Raw genomic sequence first — 19,402 nt, 5'->3', positions numbered from 1 at the left:
CTCGCCTACTTCTCTTTTTGAAAAATAAAGTTTCCTTCCTTCGTACCGAGGCACCCACCCTTTCGACTATGCGAACACTGGGACGCCAAGCTTCGCACTTCAGCATTCGTGATGGCCTCTTGTACGGGCGCAACTACTCGCGAGATAGTAGGAAGTGGCTCCTAGTTATCCTCCGAACACTGCGCTCTACAATCTGCGCGTCCTTTCACGCCAACCGCAGTGTGCTCACAGCGGTGTCTTCAAGACCTATGAATGCTTACGACAAAGGTACTACTGGCGCGGAATGTTTCGCTTTGTCTGCAAGTTCATTCGCGGCTGCCACGGGTGTCAGCGACGCAAAAAAAAAAAAAGCCACCGCATCCTGCCGCAGGTTCATTACAGCCCCTTCTGTGCCCAGACCGCCCATTCGACCGCGTTGGAATTGACCTTTATGGACCTTTGCCTTTGATTGCGACGGGAAACCGATGGGCTATCATTGCTGTCAACTACCTTACACGATACGCGGAAACCGCTGCTCTCCCCACGGCGACAGCAGAGGACATCGCCTCTTTCATCCTCAAGCGTTTTGTGCTTCGACACGGTCCCCCTCGCGAACTTCTCAGTGACCGTGGCCGTGTATTTCTCTCCGGTGTAATTTAAGCACTTCTTCACCAGTGCAATATTGTACATAGGACGTGTACTGCCTACCACCCTCAGACGAACGGTCTGACTGAGCGGTTTAATCGGACACTGGGCGACATGCTTGGGACACATGTTGCATCTGATCAATCATACTGGGACCTGGTTCTTCCATTTGCGACATACGCGTATAACACCGCTACGCAAGTCACAACCGGGGTTTCCCCCTTCTTCCTTCTGTACGACCGCCAGCAGACACACACTATCGACATGTTGCTTCCGTACGCACCAGATGCCTCAGAGTGCACGCCCGTGTCGGAAGCTGCCTGTTACGGCCGACAACTAGCCAGGCGCTTTACTACGGCCGACCAACAACGTCAGAAAAACGCCCGCGATGACGACCACTCTCCTGCCGTAACATTCGCTCCTGGAGCACTTGTGTGGCTGCATGTACCGGCCTGCGCTCCTGGCTTGGCATCCAAACTACTCTCAAATTATCATGGTCCCTACCGCGTCGTCGAGCGTACTTCCCCCGTAAACTACGTCATTGAACCGCTTACGCCGCACGGCGACCGTCGTCGGCGTGATCTTGTTCACCTAGACCGCCTCAAGCCGTACTTCGACCCTCTTCTACCCACCTGTTAGATCGCCAGGATGGCTCCACCTTCCTCGACGGGGCAATTATAATGAAGAAATGAAGGGAATAACATCCCGGGCTCAGCGATCATCATCGCGAGCAGAAGGCACGAGATCGGCGCTCCAACACCATCTTGTTCTCCCTGCGTACTGTTACGAGGTACCGCCTGCTTGTTGGACTCGCCCAATAAACCTCTTAACAACAACAACAACAACAACAACAACAACAACAACAACAACAACAACAACAACAACAACAACAACAACAACAATAATAATAGTAATAATAATAATCGAAGCGCCAGAGAGGAGTCCTGCTCATTTCGACGGTGGCACTACATCGTGTCGCTTTATCTGCTATATTAGCGGTTTCGCCGATTTTTTAGAGAAAAGTACGTTCACATGTCCTAAGAAAACCAGATTATTTCTCCTAATGAAAATAAAGACAGAGAAAAGTACTCTGAAATGAAATGGAACGTTACGATATGCTAGCCATAAGCCGGCATAACGTAGTGATTCAATTCGCTCGGGCACAGACAAAAGAATGGCTTTTTGGGCGAGTTGGTACACGGTGCTATGTAAGGGAATGCCAGCAAGCAGTACGAAAACAAGAATAAGAAAGAAGCACGAGGAAGACAGAGGAAGGGCTTTCCTGCTTGGGTTGCGCCATTTTACTGAGGAGCAAGAACTCTCCCCGTTTTGGCACCCTTCCTTCCCGCACTTGGCTTCCTGTTACTTCCTGTGTTGCTCGTGCTTTCTAAAGCGAAGCTTTGTTTCCTCGACGACTTGCTGTTGTTTCCTTGCACGCCGCGTCGGGAGCTGGTTCAGAGAGTGTGAATACATGGCAGGAGCAAGACAGAAAGTAAAGTCGACGCGAGAAACTCGTTTGGATCTTTCCATCGCGCCGCACGAGCACAATGCGCTCTGGAGCTCGCTGGGTGTCGCCACTTTGGCCTCTTGACGACTGTAATTATCCGTGACCCATCTAAAAAGCGTTGCAGGAACTGTAGCGCTTGCCTTTCTGCCAACGAGCAAATCCAGAGGGGAGGTAGGGTAGAACAGTAGAGATGAGGAGGCAGAGAGTGGGTGGAACCAGTGCAGTCGCGAAACGAGTGAATTGCAGTTCCCACGCAGGGGGAGAGCGTGAAGATGACGTGAGAAGGCAAGGTTGCGGGCAATTTGGAGGCACGGTGCGGCACGCTCTTGCTATTTCTGTAAAATAAACACCGTGCAAATTTGTCAAGCAGACAACTGACGCAGGGAGCGCCGACGCGATGTCACATTGAAACGTCGTAGGGTCTATTCGACACTATGGAAGTGGTCACACGTCTTATCAACACTTCTGTGACGACTATGGCAGTGCTCGATGTCGCGGGTTCAGTCCCGACCGTAGCAGCCGCATTTCGATGGGAATACAGAAACTCCAGTGCACTTAGATTTAGGTGCACGTTAAAGAACGTCGGGGTGTCAAAACTAACCGGGAGTCCACCGCGTGCCTCGTAATCATATCGTGGTATTAGCACGTAGAGTCCTGTAATTCAATTAAAGTTTAACACTTCTGCCACGATTCCATGTGCCATGTGAGGCAATGATAATGCATGCTCTTGGAGATAATAACGCACAACAACGCCTCAAGCAAACACGTCTTCCTGTGTGTTCTGTGTACTACGGAGACAAACAGCAGTGGTGCACGCAAGGTAACGTTGAGCGTCAACTCACCACGATCGTATTGGACTAAACGCTAAAGAAATTACAGGTTCACCGTCAACATCACCGCTAATGATGGTCGATCAAAGCAAACAGCATAGAAAGCTTCGCGCACAACGATTCCCACTGTGCGTGGGATCCGCATATTTTCTGGTTTCTTTCATGCTTGCGGGTATTTTAGTACGAAGCACGAGAAGAATTTTGGTTTTAGGAGTGAGCGAGGCCTCTGAAAAAGTTGGCACGCGGCATCTCCGCAGACTCGTCCGGCCTGTCCGCTGCACCTGGCCATCTTCAGCACACGCTCGGACCGCCTGCTGGATCGCATCGAGACCCTGCGCTTGGAACCCTGTACGGTGCGTATACCCGCCGCGAATAATATATTGGGGGCCTACACGCACTGCTTCTTGCGGACGTGAATCACACACACTTCGCCATGCCTCGCGAACCACATACGCGTTGGGTCTTATGAGGTTTTTAGCACCTTGATTTGGGCCAGTTGCTTTAGGTTTGGGTCAGCGCTGAGGACGAGGAGGAAAAGTACACGCCTTCGTTTCAAACAGTTGGCTTTTCGGACAGACCAGCCAGTGCTTCAACGACGGGGCACGACAGCACAATAATGAACTTGTAAAAGTGTGCGGAAGCAACTTGGCTGAGGAATGAAAGCACACTACAAAAAAGTGCGCTCGTATACGTGTGTTTGCTGCCACATTTATTTAAGCAAAAGAAAAATTAAGACAGAACGGGAAATAGTTCAAATGCACCTGAATAGTTGAAACTTGGTTATCTGAAAACACGTGTCAAACATCTCCACTCCTGGCTATCACCTGGCGCTCGCTTGTAGGTGAAGCTTATCATCAAGTACTACAAGTAACGAAACTGTATATAGGGGTGTAGCCCTTTACGTAAGAAATAACGTAACAAACAGAGCTAGAACAGACATAGTTTTTAAATCGACATGGCGCGAAGTACTCGTTATTGAAGTACCACCAGGTAAAGCAGCCAGAAGCCTTGTACCTCATAAAAGTAAGCGCACATTACTAGGCGTCGTCTACATGTCACCGCAAAACAACAAAAATGAGTTTCTATCCGAATTACATAAGTGGCTTGATAATAACAGTAACAATACTACTCGGATTATTCTATTGGATATCAACATTGAAATTTATTGAACTAACATTTATACCCACACATACTTACTAACAAACTACGGATTACGACAATAATTCAGGTTACCACCACGCATTACTAACCCAAGTCAGAGCACATTGGATCACGTAATCGCAAACATATCGGACACCAAATTTTTAAGTCGAACATTAGCATAGGACGTTCCTGATCGCATTCCTATTTTTGCAACTATCATATCATACATAGTCAGTTATCTACTCAGCAGAAGCGTGTAACATACACTTGTGACGTCATTCGTGATGCCCTAGTGAAAGAAAATTGGCACTCTCTATGTTCGGTAGATAAAACTGGCAATAAATATCAACAGTTCACGAAAATATTTATTAGATGTAAAAAACTAGGTGAATGTGTTTCAACAGTATCCAGTAGAAACGTGAAGCGAAAACCATGGCTAACAACTGGCATTCTAAAGTCAATGCATCACAAATACAACATTTATAGGAAACGAAAGCGAAAACACAGAGCGTCAATTTAGAAAACAACTATAGGACATACAAGAAAAATCTTGAAAGCCTAATCACTGTTTCTAAACGAAATCATCTTAACGCTAAAAATAAACAAGCACATTGCGACTCAACATGGAAAGTGATAAGCGCCGTGCTAACACGTGCAACACAAACAGTATATGTGGTACTATACATCACAATACATCACATACATCACAATGAGACATGGTCACAACAACTAACACTTTCAGTTCTCTCTTTCTTAAGCTTGCTGACCCTCATGAGGTCAACAACATAATCCTCTCTTTAGGAAATACTTGATCTTGAATACTTGAAGAGACGCACCCCAAGTGGTGCGTCTCTCCTTGGGCAGAGACGGTGTTTGTTGGCCCGCGAACGAAGGCGAACAAAGCACGGCCGTTTGTGCACTGCAGCTCCTCGGCCGCGCTGCGTGGCCTCCGAGATCGGAGTGCGGCCGTTCGGGCACAGCGCAACCGGGTAAGCTGCGGGGAAAACTGCTCCCGCCGCACACGCGAGCGGCACGCGGAGGACGCGCACGCCGCGAGGACAGCGTCGGCCAAACGCTTCTTGCGCTGCCTTGTCTCTCTTCCCCGTATGCGCGCGATAGCTACTTTGAAAGAACGGTGATAAAATTGACAAGTTCGGGGTTATATGTGGTTGACCAAATAATTAGGAAACCCAAGCGGCAGGCAGGCGAGGACACACAAAAATGAAATCAAAAGTTGTAAGCATATACGGTTGCCTTAATTTTCTGTGTAACGTCTTTCTGTCATAAGAATGTTTCTATTCTGGCACTGACCATCTCATGTCTTGCGGCTAGTTTCACCTTTTCTCTGGGCGGAAAAATAGCTACGCATCGTGCTAACCAGAATTAACATGGCATCAAAAAGCGAGAGTTTCTTTCGGGATGATACTACAGCAGCGAATGCTGGAGAGTAAGAGCGTGCCAGTGAAATGCCTTAGCGGCTGCGTGGCGTTGGGCTGCTAAGCGGGGGATCGAACCGCGGCGGACGGGGCAGCAGAGAGCACCCGCGCACGCGTCGACATCGATCGGCGTTCATCTGCTGCTGTGGCGCCTCGCTGCCGCGGAGGCGCAGCCCAGCCAATCGGGACGTGGACAGCAGACAGGAAATGCCTCCCCTCAGGAGTGCCTCACCGCGGCATGCCTCGCAATGAGGTCGTGGTTCTGGCACGTGAAAGTCCAGGATTTAATTTTAATTTTTTAATCAGCGAGAAGTTCAATTATGTAACCCGAAACAAGTGGAATTATGACTAATATGTAAAAATTGCGTTCGGCGACGCTGTCACGTAGTAGACGTGCCACTTTGCAATTCAGCTATAAGATCGTGTTTTGGTTCCAAACCTGCGTTAGATTTTATCTACGTAATTCACCATGCGGGGGGGGGGGGGGGGGAGCGATGTTTGGCGACTGAGTCGCAAGGTCGTGACTGCGGTGGCTGTGGTCTTACGGAAAGCGCGCAGAAATAATATAACGTTTGTTGGCTTCGCAGCGGCGACCGTTAACAACAACAACAAATAACCCACTCGGAAAACCAGGCCGTCGATGGCGCACGAGGACCTCCATCGCGCCGTAGAATTAAGCGTACCGAAGGATTTAATCGTTCAAGAGACAGGCTACAGAGCTCGAGTCTCCCGCGTGCCCTTGCGTGCAAGTGAGTTGGCGTCACCGGAGGTGAACCGCGCGCACTCGGCGGCGGCGCGAGAGAGGCTCGTGGCTGTAGCAGCCGGCACGTGCGTAGGGGTGAGCGAGTTTTTGAGACCGAGGTGGCAGAAGTGAATGAAATCGATTCGCATATCGAATATTTTTCCAATATTGCGAATAATGCCCAGTCTTCTCACCAACAAATTTCATATCTTGGTATTCACAGTAATGGAAAGTTTCGGTCACTACACTGTACATTAAAAAGCGTGCTTTATGAAAAGTACAAACAGAGGAACAGTTAACTGAGCCGAATGTTCGCAAACTCGGAGCAACTGAGCCGAATGTTCGCAAACTCGGAGCATTATGGAACGCTCAGAAAGATAATACTGCGGGCCAGTAACCTGCGTACACACCTTCGCGACCAAACCAGACGTGCGTGTCGCCTGCGGTGATATAACAGATTGAAAAGGCACTTGCAATTCTCTACAGTTGTCGCTGCAAATGGTGCCGCTATTGTATAAAGTAAGTACAGCGGTGAGCAGCCTTGTCTAGAGCGCGCTGACGGTGCTCTGCGGTAGTGTCCCCGTATAATAAAGAAACCACGACCTACCGTATAAAGGCCCCTTATACAGTAGGTCGTGAAAGAAACAAGCAGAGTTGCGCATAGGTCCGGTTTATGATCCAGCTCTGCAGTGGAGCCACTCCTCGCGCGCGCAGGAGGCAAATGCCGCGTGGTGTTCAATTTGCTTTTTTTGTCTGCTGGTCGCGCGCTACATGCGGCAACTGCGTTGAGTTGAGACACAAGCGTTGAGTAAGACACTTTTTAATGCAGGCTGAGCTCGAACGATTAGCCCAACCGGAGAGGTGCCAACCCCCGAAATTTTTAGTTTCTGTGTACATATATACACACACATATACAAACACACGCACGAATGTACATATAAAGAATAGGACCCCCCTCGTTCCCTCGAAATAAAATCCTGACTACGCCCGGGGCTCGAACAGCTCGAAAGTTGGCGTGCAAACGCGCATTGCCTTGCAACAAAAAGCGGTGCAATATTTTTGAGCATGCATATGAAGTTTTCTCGCGAAGGCAAGAAATGTTTTAAAGGGTGTTTAAAGAAAACTTCACACACGTGTGGTAGACAACAATGTGAGCACATTAGGACTGCCGAAACGAGGCAAATAATGAATGTCGCCAACAGAACTATCGTGCCTGCAATCATATCAATGACCGTTGACCGTCATTCACCACTAAACGTCGTTCACAGCAGCTGCACGTTTTCGATATATGCGGTGCAGACACTTAAATTTAAACGCATTTCAAAAGTTCACACGCGCACATCGTATGAAAAGCTTATTTTTACTATTCATATTGCAAACTTAACAGCTGCTTCGTAGCAGCAAATCTACGAGTGGAAAAAGATTCAAGATGTGTGCGCTTAGATCAAATTTATTTCGCACAAGAGAATGGATGAGCAATGGCTGGTGGCAACAGGGAATGAGTGCTGGTTCTTGGAGCGTTGGGGGCAGAATTCAAAGCCACTGGAAAGGCAACAATTTATTAAGAGTAACAACAAGTTATTTTTATTGGACTAATCACATGACATGACAAACTGGCAGAGCAATTATCCACACATTGCAGACTGTAATATGACAGCACATTTTTCTTTATCTCTTCAAACTACTTAGGTTAATTTACTATAACACAGCGCTTATTAAACGTACAAAAATAATTTCACATTCCTCAGGTCGACTAAGGCTGATCGAAGAAGCAACATATTGCGGGCTGTAAATGCTGCAGCTATTGCGGCTGTCGCATAAGCGCACGGTGTTTTCGCCTACTACAAGACAATGAACACCAGCACATCATTCCACTTTACACGAAAAATCAGAACGCCGACAAAAAATTAAAAAGAAATGGAGCAGAGAAAAGCCAGGGTGCAGCGGCCAAATTGTACCTGCTAGTATTTACTCAGTTCTGAACACACTTTTCTGGAGCCGCATATAGTCAGAACAATCGTACAAGCAACAAAGCGAATTGAGCGAGTTGGTAAGTTAACATTCTTGGCGCATATGTGCAGCGCGACACAGACGTGTTGTCCTTTGTACCGCGTCTGTGTCGCGCTGCACGTATACGCCAAAAATTGCACAAGTGAACTACCTCTCATACCCGGCATACGCATTTCAGCGTGTACAGGAGTGTTACTCGAGATAAATGCCACTTTAGTGTAAACAAGCCGAACTCACCTCTGTAAACAAGACGAACGGACCTCGCATACCCTGGTCCCTATCGGAGCCGGCCGGTCTCGTCCGTCCGCACGGCGCCGCGTAAAAAGCTTTGCCACCTTCCATGCGCTTTGCACAGTTTGGTGCGCCGCAACCCGTCATACTGGAATACAAGTGTCAAAATGATCTGCTTTGTAGCACTTCACCAAAGTGATTAACTTAATATCCTCGAATACCGTAACTGCAACCCGGAGCCGATCGTTGCTACGCACGCTCGACGGTCCGCTGATTGCAATTTCGATGGCACTGACAGAAACGAGTCGGTGCCGTTTCCGTAAAGTTGGCTTCGGAGCGCGCAGTTGATCATTTGACGTCATCTTGCAGCACGTGATTGCGCTCGGCGAATAGCAGTGTGAGCGGCGCCGGAAAGGTTATGCGCAACTCTGCTCCCTGCGGGAGCATATTGGCCTCGAGCTCCACCACTGGAAAAGCTGGCGCCACCGTCGGTGTGACGTGCTAGGAGGGATCACGTGGACATAGCGGCCGCGTCGGCTGCTTCGGGAGCGCCGAAGCGAGCTGAAAACGAGTATGAATTCCCTCGTACGCTGCGGTCCTCATTTAGTGGCGAAATTTTCCCGCTTCGAGTGTCTCCTTTACAACGCTTGAAAGCACTACAATAGGCAGTGGCTGCCTTTGAAGGCGCGCAACATGGTAGGCTACTGCTCGGTGCCGCAGGGCCGGACGCACGTAACGGAGGCCGGTGTCAGCCTTATTCACACGTAGCCGCAGGACAAGAAGCTGCGTGAAGCTTGGCTCGCGAAACATAAAACCGGCAAACAGTCATCGGCTACAACTCGGGTATGCAGCAAGCACAGACGCGAGGAAGATTTCTGCTACGGCGCCCGGTCTGCGATGTTCTGAAAACGCGCACTGAGACGCTCGCCCGAGTCTGCTGCAAGACTAATGTTTTGACGGTTTGTTCTATCAACTTGTCGATGCTATAGATACTGGCAAGTTCAGTGCAGTGGAAAGGCAGCGGTAAGAAGCACATTAAAAAAAAAAGCATGGCATATGGTCATGTTTGTGTTATGAATTAATGCACTGGATTACAAAAAAGGAGCAACGGGAAATTGCACGCTGAGAACACCGATAAACATACAGTGCGACGCAACTCGAAAAATAATATTGAAAAGTCAAAGAATTTAGAAGAAAAAAAAAAGATTGAGTCGTCGCGATGGCACATTATAGTCCCTTGTAGGCGTCGAAGTCTCTACAATGAAGTTATTTTTGAACAGCTCTGATAGTTCCCACGCAACAATGGTTGCTTGTATACTGTCAAATGCTCATATTCTGCGGCCTAAAGCTCATGGCACGGTGCGAGAACGCGCGCGCGGAGAAAGCGAAACAGTGCGCGGACAAGCATGCAGACGCGCAGTAGGTCGCTGCGAATCTGCGCGATCGCTGCATTGAGGCTTCTTTCTATTACGCTCCATTTAGTTATACAAACACTATAAGAACATATTTCACATAGTTTGCCCTCAGCGTTTGCCTACCTTTCACGCTAGAAGCCGGTTCGGGAGACTCCATCGCGGCGACCGCGCGCAGTGGCGTTCACTGTACGTATTCGGTAAAGATATAGCGCCTGTAAACGATTGTGTGCTTTCAGTTTGCCAAAGATTATTATTTAGACAGTAAACAACTTCTCTCGTTTCGAAAGTACTTACAGAAATGTCCGGGAGAGCTCACGCGTGGTGCTTTCAGCGAGCGCTGACAGCAATACCTATGAGGAGCGCGCCGCGTGATCCCTCATACTACGCCAGCGAGGCGCTTCCGATAGATGGCGACTCCGTAACTCCTCGCCGCCAATACAGGAACACTGCTCTGCGGAGCAAGTGAGCGCCACCTAACGTTACGCTCTGGGTTTGAGTTATGCGTCCCGCGCGCATGCGCGGCAGAAACAGAGGCATGCCTGCTCACATAGAGTTTCTAAATAAATACCCTAGAGGGAAATGTGGCGCTAGTGTCTACGGGGGCTCTCATGAGCGTTGCCTCAACCTACATGGGAATGATGGGAAGTGCAGGCTTCGGATTGACTTCGATCTTTAGACTAGTGGCGTTTGCTTGCAGCGCAGTAAACAAAGCTATACTCAAATATTATGGCGTAAACTCTAATTTTATTTCTGCAGTATGTTATATAATGTACAACACGCTACATAAACTTTGTATGACTTTGAGATGGAAGCATGGTTTACTATGGTTTGATACTAGGACACACCAGGGTATGCATACTTGTGCGATTCTGTTCCTGATTTAACGCCAAAGAATAATAATTAATTTATTTTTGCAGCAGCAATAACAACCGTGCATGTACTTATATAAGAATACTCATCAAGTATTTCTGGAAATAAAAATATTGTATTGTGAGAAAGTGTTGCGCCCTTGAGCGGAATGCTACAAGTGTCGTCTGCTACGACGCCTGCTCGCTGCAAACGCGAGACTTTTCTCGCAGACGACAGGCACTTGCGAACTTTCCCGCTCTTTCGAAAGGCTGTGTCGGCTGTCACGATTGCTGAACGTCTTCAAGTACTTTTAAACACATCTGCTGCAGTGCTGACTAGGACGCCATTAGCCTCCTACGAGTATTTCGTCATCATATGTTACATTGACGTACCGCTTCGAAGCGTTATGGCGTGGCTTTGCACTTACCCATTTTGCGACACTAGACTACAGCCAGGGAGCAGCCACCTTTCCTACCACAAGTAAGTTTGTGTTCTCAAAGTCCTAAAGCATTTCAATGAGCCCATTAACAAGCAATGCATAAAGAAGCTCTCAATAAAATTTGATTGTCAAGCCACTAGAAGTACAACTGTCTTGTGTCAGTAGTGCCTACTTTTTCCTATTCTGAAGTTTCATAAAGCACGTAACGCTACAGTGTTAACCTAACACACTTAACAAACCAAGGTCCAAACGCTCAAAACATGTTCTTTCAACGTTTACGATGCCGTCGCTTTCTCGTCAGGGCTTCGACTCCACACCACAACACAAACATCGTCCCAGTCGCTGGCCGAACGCGCTATCACCACTTCGAGCAACATAACAAAGACAGAGAGCTTTGCGTTGCACTGTCCCACTGCAGGTTATAGCAATTGAGCTTGAAGCGAAACCAAAACTGAAAAAGAAATACTTGTAGACTGGTTCGCCAGTCAATAAAGTGCCAATCCTAAGCCTGCACTTCCCATCATTCCCATGATGGTTGAACGATCGCAGCGCCAGATTTCCCTCTAGGCATACTAATATGAAACTCTATGCCAGAGCGTAACGTTAGGTGGCGCTGACTTGCTCCGCAGAGCACCGTCGCCGCGCTCTGGACAAGGTTGCTCACCACTGTACGCTGCGGTGAAGGGATTATTTCCGATGAGAGGGCGCTGGGACTGTACTTATAAGCAGTGCCAAACGATGCCCACTGTCGAATGTCACGCCTAAACAACGTCTTATTGCGTGTGATGGTGTTTGGCCGGAAAAATTGCCGCTGCCTTAGCTACGCAGCGTGCTCTGGTACGGTACGTCCACTGTGGATGCGACCGAAGTGGTAGCATTCTTGTGTTGCTTCAATTTCGCGCTTCACCATTTACAGCTATCCACGCAAAGTACTCAAGAAGCGTTTGAAAAATATTCGCACGTAGGAGTGGTGATTATTCGATTCGAGCACGGAATCGAGTAGGACAATATTCGATTCGTTATTCGAAATTATCGAGTGCCGGCACACCTATAGAACATCACATTATTCGAAATTATCGAGTGCCGGCACACCTATAGAACATCACGTTATTCGCGCGAGCGTAATAATTGTTTTCGATGTAGCGAAATAATTCTTGGGTAATATAGGCTTTGTTTAACCGAGGTTACCCGCCGAGGTTGCTCAGTGGCTATGGTGTTAGGCTGCCGAGCCCGAGGTCGCGGGATCGAATCCCGACCACGGCGTCCGCGTTTGGATGGGGGCGAAACGCGAAAACACCCGTGTATTTAGGTGCACGTTAAAGAACCCCAGGTGGTCGAAATTCCCGGAGCCCTCCACTACGGCGTGCCTCATAATCAGAAAGTGGTTTTGGCGCGTAAAACCCCATAATTTCTTTAAATCGAGGTTTAACCGTATCGAGACCACGTTTAGGTCAGGCGTGGGATTGCGCTCCTCCGTCTCAAAGACCGTTTTGACAGCACTGTTTTAATGTTCAAAGGTCAGAGAACACGCGCAGAGCAAAGTGCGTAAAAGCACGGCGGGCTATACACGCTGCGCGGCCAGCACTCGACGCCATGGAATGGTGTGCGCTGCGGCGCGGCAGCTCTGCCCTGGCCCGCCCGACTGGTCAGAGTGTTGTCTTCCGTCTGTCCTAGCCTCGTGGTGCCAGCCATGTGCGCTTCTCTCACCAGCGAGCCGTGCTGTACCAGCTGGAGCCGCCAGCGGGGCTGCGGCAGGACGACGAGCGGTGTGTCGTCTCTCCCGCCACGTGGCTCAGCGTGGTGCGGCTTCCGGCCGAGGCGGTGGCGCTCGACGCCGCCCTCAAGAGTGTGCTGCTCAAGGGCAGGACGGCCCAAGTGCTGCTCTGCCTCAGCCAAGACGACACATGGGTGAGCACTGACGTGTCTTCGAGCCGCAGCTCTTCACTTGCGCCAGGGGTCGTAGTGTTGATCCGTCACTTAGGAGCATATATATTTATTGCGATAGCGATTATATGGGCACTCCAGCCGCACTTGTGCCGTCGCCGTGATGTTTCGTATAAAGTGCAAATGCCATAACACCGTCGTCGCGCATGGTGTGCTCCATGTGCGAGTGAAAGCACGCGAGGGAAGCCGGCGATCGCGACGCAATCTGGCGCGCGTGAACGAAGGAAGCGGAGGGCAAACGCTTCCGTCGCGCGAAAGGCTATGGGGGATGGGAGGGAGGGGCGGCGTTGTGTTCCTGCAGCAACTGCGCATTTTGCGACCAGGCACAAGAGGAACTCACCATCGCGGCTCAATCTCGCGCGTTATATATGGAGGGAATCGGGAAGGCAGCGCGGGGGGCGGGGGCAGCTTCGGCAAGCCCGTGACATTCTCATAAGGCCAATGGGGGGCCGATTTCCGCAGGCGACGCTAGCGCCGCCTGGATTCTAGCGTTAGTTGCACTGATACCAGAAAAAATGTTTACTTACTAATAATAGATAATGTTCTGAATATTATTCCCTTACAATCTAAATGTAAAAATGAAAGGCGACGTCTGAATAATTTCTAGTTGCTTAGAAAGTTACATGCGTATCGAAAGCGCAATGATGCTTGTGAGGAATACCGCACAGCAGACGACCGACACCGGCGTCGTCTGCTTCTGCTATCGCGTTTGCTCTGCCCGCTTGCTTTGGCCAGGTATATCCCATATATATATATATATATATATATATATATATATATATATATATATATATATATATATATATATATATATTGCCACCTGGTGTTTTGAGCCAGCGTTGCGTGCCCAGCAAAAACGGCGATTGAAGACGACGAAGTCAAGGATCTTGCACCAGCTGGAGAACCATTCTTCTTGATACTGACATTTTCATGTCTGGCTGCTGATACTGCTGCTTATTCTTGCCTTAGCGCGTGACAAACTGGTGGAGGTGCGGGGTAATCTAATCTATGCATCAAACTCCTCCGGGCAGCAGGAGCTCCAGCCCCGTACCGGTGGTTACGCCTGTACACCGCGCCAGCAGAAGGATCCGTGGACAAGTCCCTGAGTTTGGACTCCTCCCAGAGAAATTGGCAGCTCGGACCACCCCAACCGGTATGGAAGGCACAACGCCGATTCAGTGTATGCTATTCAATCCGCGAACGCCGAATCCCTTAAATACTTTGTTTAGCGCAAAAAGACGGACACAAGAAAGACGACAGGACAAGGCGCTTGTCCTGTCGTCTTTCTTGTGTCTGTCTTTTTGCGCTAAACAAAGTATTCATGGATTCGCACCAACTAGCCCGCCAACGCATTGTGCCGAATCCCTTCCACGGCGCCATACATGAGGACGTTGAAGATTGGCTGGTGAACTATGAACGTGTTGCCTGGGATGACGCAAACAAACTGAAAAACGTATATTTCAGCCTTAACGATGGCTCACGTGTTTGGTACGAGAACCGTGCAGATGCCTTAACTTCATGGGCAGAATTCAAACGCCGGATTCTTGAGACGTATGCGAGCCCTGATCGCCGAGAGCGAGCTGAGCGTGATCTCCAGTCCCGTATACAAATGCCGAACGAGGGTGTCGCAATGTACGTCGAGGACATGACGCGTCTCTTTCGACGAACCGACCCCAGCATGTCGGAAGAAAAGAAGGTACGGTACCTGATGCGCGGAGTGAAAGAGCAGCTGTTCGGCGGTCTCGTGCGCAGTCCTCCCAAGACTGTGTCAAAACTTCTTTCCGAGGCCATCACCATGGAGCAGACTCTTCGCTAGCGGACACCATCATACGAACGCCAAGTGAACACTGCCTCACCTACGGACTTCTTCGGAGCTCTCGGGGGTCACGTCGATTTCTTTCGAGAGCTCATTCGTTCCGTGATCCGCGAAGAACTCCAGAAACTGTCGGTACCTTCACAGCCGACGCTCAGCTCCTTGTCCAGCGTTCTCCGTGACGAAGTCCAGCATGCGCTAAGAGAACCACCCTTCAGCACAGAAGCTCGACCGCTAAGAAATGACAGCCCACATATGTCATATTCGCAAGCCTTGAGGCAACCTGCCCCACCTCCCTCCCCGCTTCGCGCCGCGCGCCCGGCCATGCTAGAGTCCGTCCAAGCTGCCTCGTATTACCAGGACCACCGACAGGCCCCGAGGAAATCAGACGTGTGGCGGGCACCTGATCGCCGTCCCCTTTGCTTTCACTGTGGCGAAGCTGGGCATGTCTACTGACAGTGCTCCTATCGAGAGCTCGGACTACGCGGATTCTCAGCGAACTCGCCGCGACCTAGGTTCGGCCAGCGTCCTCCTGAAATTGAAGAATACGTTGCCCAACAGCGTGGATCTTCATCAGCTCGAGACCAGTCACGCTCCCCTTCGCCGCGGCGGTTTTCTCCGACTCGCCGTACGTATTCAAGCGTGGTGCAGGGTCGGTCGCCCGGCTCACGACGGGAAAACTAACCACAGCGACCTTTGGGGGCGAGGCCGCTCAGTCTGGACGTGCTCAAGGACCCCTACTGAACCGTACGCGGACCGACGATACATCGACGACGACAGTACCTGCTGATTACGGAAGAATTTCTTTAGACATTCCTGTACTGCTTGACGGTCGTGAATTGACTGCTTTAAGGGGCACTGGAGCGGATTATTATATAATCAGCGAAAAACTGGCCACCCTTCTGAAGAAGGTGACCACGCCTTGGAATCAAACGCCAGTTCGTACAGCTGGCGGGCACATCGTCACACCACTCGGCATGTGCACGGCACGAATACAGATTCGCGGCTCTACGTTTGTTGCCAGTTTGAGCATTCTACCTCAGTGTTCTCGAGACTTAATCATCGGCATGGACTTTCTCAGGGAGCACGGCGCTATCATCAACATTCGACAACGCCTCGTCACTTTCTCGACAAAGAGCGCCACAGCGACGACCAACACCATCCACCCTCGAGCATCTCTTCGTGTCATCGATGACGCTGCCACGTTACCACCGCGTGCAAGTGTCGTGGTTCAAGTGGCATGTGACAAGCTCATGCACGGTGAAGCGGCCGTAGAAAGCAATCACTCTCTCCTGCTTTCTCATGGTGTTTGCCTAGCAAGAAGCCTTGTCGATCTCCACGATGACCACTGTGAGGTTCTTGTCACCAACTTCAGCTACGAACACCGGCACCTTTTCCCCGGTACTGTCATGGCCTACGCCGACCCGATCGCCGATGTCACTGAGTGTTTTGTTTCCGAGGCAATCGGCACTGCTGAAGCACCTCTACGCAACGTCGACATTAGTCCAACGCTTCCTGAAGAGAACAGACAACCCTTGCGCGAGCTGTTGCTTGAGTACCACTCTTGCTTTGCACGGTCGTCGAAGGTACGTCAAACATCGATTACGAAACACCGTATCATCACCTATGACGACGTGCCCCCCATACGGCAACAGTCTTATCGTGTTTCCCCGACCGAACGACATGCGATTCAAACGCAGGTGAAGGAAATGCTTCAAGGCGGCGTAATCCAGCCTTCATGCAGTCCCTGGTCATCGCCAGTCGTTCTTGTTAAAAAGAAAGATGGCACGCTTCGATTTTGGGTTGACTAACGGAAGCTAAACAACGTCACAAAAAAAGACGTGTACCCGTTGCCTCGTGTCGACGATTCTCTGGACAGGCTGAGGCACGCGAAGTATTTCTCCTCTATCGATCTGAAAAGTGGCTACTGGCAAATTGAAGTAGATGAGCGTGACCACGAGAAAACTGCTTTCGTAACTCCGGACCGCCTTTACGAATTTAGAGTACTCCCTTTCGGCCTCTGTTCCGCTCCAGCCACATTCCAGCGAATGATGGATACCGTTCTCGCTGACCTCAAATGGAAAAGCTGTCTTGTCTATCTCGATGATGTCGTTGTCTTTTCGGAAACTTTTGACGAGCACCTTCGACGCCTTCGGAATTTACTCGAAGCCATTCGATCGGCTGACCTTACACTCAAGCCAGAGCAATGCCATTTCGGTTACGAGGAACTGAAGTTCCTTGGTCACGTCGTAAGCGCGGCAGGTGTTCGGCCCGATCCCGAGAAGACTGCTGCCGTGGCAGCGTTTCCCGCTCCAACCGATAAGAAAAGTGTACGACGATTTTTGGGCTTGTGTGCATATTATCGACGCTTCATTGAAAATTTTTCGGAGATTGCAGATCCGCTATTTCGCCTTACGCGTGACGACACGCCATTCCTCTGGACTGATGAACAACAGACCGCCTTTGCGGAGCTACAACGTCGATTGTCTTCTCCTCCCGTGCTCAGTCATTTTGATGAGGATGCTGACACAGAAGTACGCACTGACGCCAGCAATATCGGTCTCGGAGCTATCCTGGTGCAACGACAAGACGGGACTGAACGAGTTATCGCCTACGCGAGCCGCACTCTGTCACGCGCAGAGTCCAATTATTCCACCACAGAGAAGGAGTGCCTCGCGGTTATTTGGGCTACCACAAAGTTTAGGCCGTATCTCTACGGGCGGCCATTTAAAGTTGTGACCGACCATCACGCTTTGTGCTGGTTGAGCAACCTCCGAGACCCTTCTGGACGATTGGCACGTTGGAGTCTGCGACTCCAGGAATTTAACATCACCATCGTGTACAAGTCAGGCAGGAAACATGAAGATGCTGACACGTTATCACGGGCACCTGTTAAATCTCAGAATCCTGACGAGGAAGACGACAGCGCCTTTCTGGGAGCCCTCAGGGGGCCGGATCTGCTCGTTAAACAGCGATCGGACGCTGAGTTAAGACCCGTCATCGATCACTTAGAAGGCGGCATCGCGTCCATTCCTCGCCCACTTTCGCGACGGTTGTCATCATTTTGCCTACGAGGGGGCATATTATACAAAAGAAACACAGGTGCCGGCGACAAACCACATCTGCTAGTAGTACCTCAAGCCCTTCGCGACTAACATCCTATTAGCCTGCCACGACGAGCCGACATCTGGTCACTTGGGCTACTCAAGGACTCTGGACAGGGTACGGCAACTGTACTACTGGTCTAGACTGACTGCTTGCGTCAAACGCTACGTGAAAGGATGCCGTGAATGCCAGCGCCGCAAGTCACCTCCCTTCAAGCCTGCAGGCCTCCTACAACCCATCGACCCTCCGCGTACTCCATTTGATCAAGTTGGAATGGACCTTCTTGGACCATTTCCCTTGTCTTCCTCCGGCAATAAGTGGACCATTGTCGCAACTGATTACTTGACGCGTTACGCTGAGACGAAGTCAATACCACGCGGGACAGCGTCTGAAGTTGCCCAGTTTTTTATGCATCACATTGTGCTTCGGCATGGCGCACCGTCATTCATCTTCACTGACCGAGGGACGGCATTTACGGCAAAGCTTCTGGACGACATCTTCAAGCTGAGTTACACGAGTCATCGAAAGGCCACTGCATACCACGCTCAGACTAACGGCTTGACAGAAAGACTAAACAAAACACTGGCAGACATGATCGCTATGTACGTGGATGTGCAGCACAAAACGTGGGACGAAATTCTACCGTACGTAACGTTTGCGTACAACAATGCCACGCAGGAAACTACACGCTTCCGGCCATTCCGCCTCGTTTATGGTCGAGATGTCCAAACTATGCTAGATGCCATGATTCCATATGAAGATACTGACCAGCTCGACCAGTTAGCTCCTGACGTCGAGGAGTACATTCAGCGCGCCGAGGAAGCGCGTCAACTGGCCCGCGTGCACATAAGACAGCAGCAGTGTACCGATGCAATAAGGTACAAGCTCCACCATCGACAAGTGACCTATGAGCCTGGTGACCAAGTTTGGGTTTGGACACCCATTAGACGGCGAGGCCTCAGCGAGAAACTCCTCAGCAAGTGCTTCGGACCATACACAGTATTAAGGCGGGTAAGCGACGTGAACTATGAAGTGATTCCAGATGGAGACCTGCCATCGCCCAAGCGCTGTTTACCACGCGCAGAGACTGTACATGTCGTCCGCCTCAAACCGTATTTTACACGGTGAAGTTTACTAGTGAAACAACCTTTTTTTTTTGCTGTCGTCGCGTCTTCCTCCAAAGAACTGCGAGGCGTTTTTTTTTGTTCCCGACCACAGAACACATTTTTCCGTGTGCATTTCCGTATCTGCGTATGTGTCCCCCCCCCCCCCCCCTTTTTGTCTTACCTAATTTGTGTAGTTTCCATGTACGTT

The 19,402-nt window shown here is 50.0% G+C and overlaps 1 protein-coding gene across 1 annotated transcript in view; it reads left to right on the top strand.

Annotated features, from left to right (window-relative positions):
* Positions 1-19,402, top strand: part of LOC142570249 (uncharacterized) — a 176,838-nt gene that overhangs the window by 105,488 nt on the left and 51,948 nt on the right. The window contains exons 8-9 of the mRNA XM_075678650.1: positions 3,219-3,314; positions 12,937-13,134. Of these exons, the coding sequence (XP_075534765.1) occupies positions 3,219-3,314; positions 12,937-13,134 (294 nt within the window). The remainder of the gene's footprint in view (positions 1-3,218; positions 3,315-12,936; positions 13,135-19,402) is intronic.

Source organism: Dermacentor variabilis, chromosome 2, assembly GCF_050947875.1.
Source record: "Dermacentor variabilis isolate Ectoservices chromosome 2, ASM5094787v1, whole genome shotgun sequence".
Lineage (NCBI taxonomy): Eukaryota > Metazoa > Arthropoda > Arachnida > Ixodida > Ixodidae > Dermacentor > Dermacentor variabilis.
The sequence above is the reverse complement of the archived record's forward strand: the minus strand, read 5'-3'. Positions and strand labels throughout refer to the sequence as shown.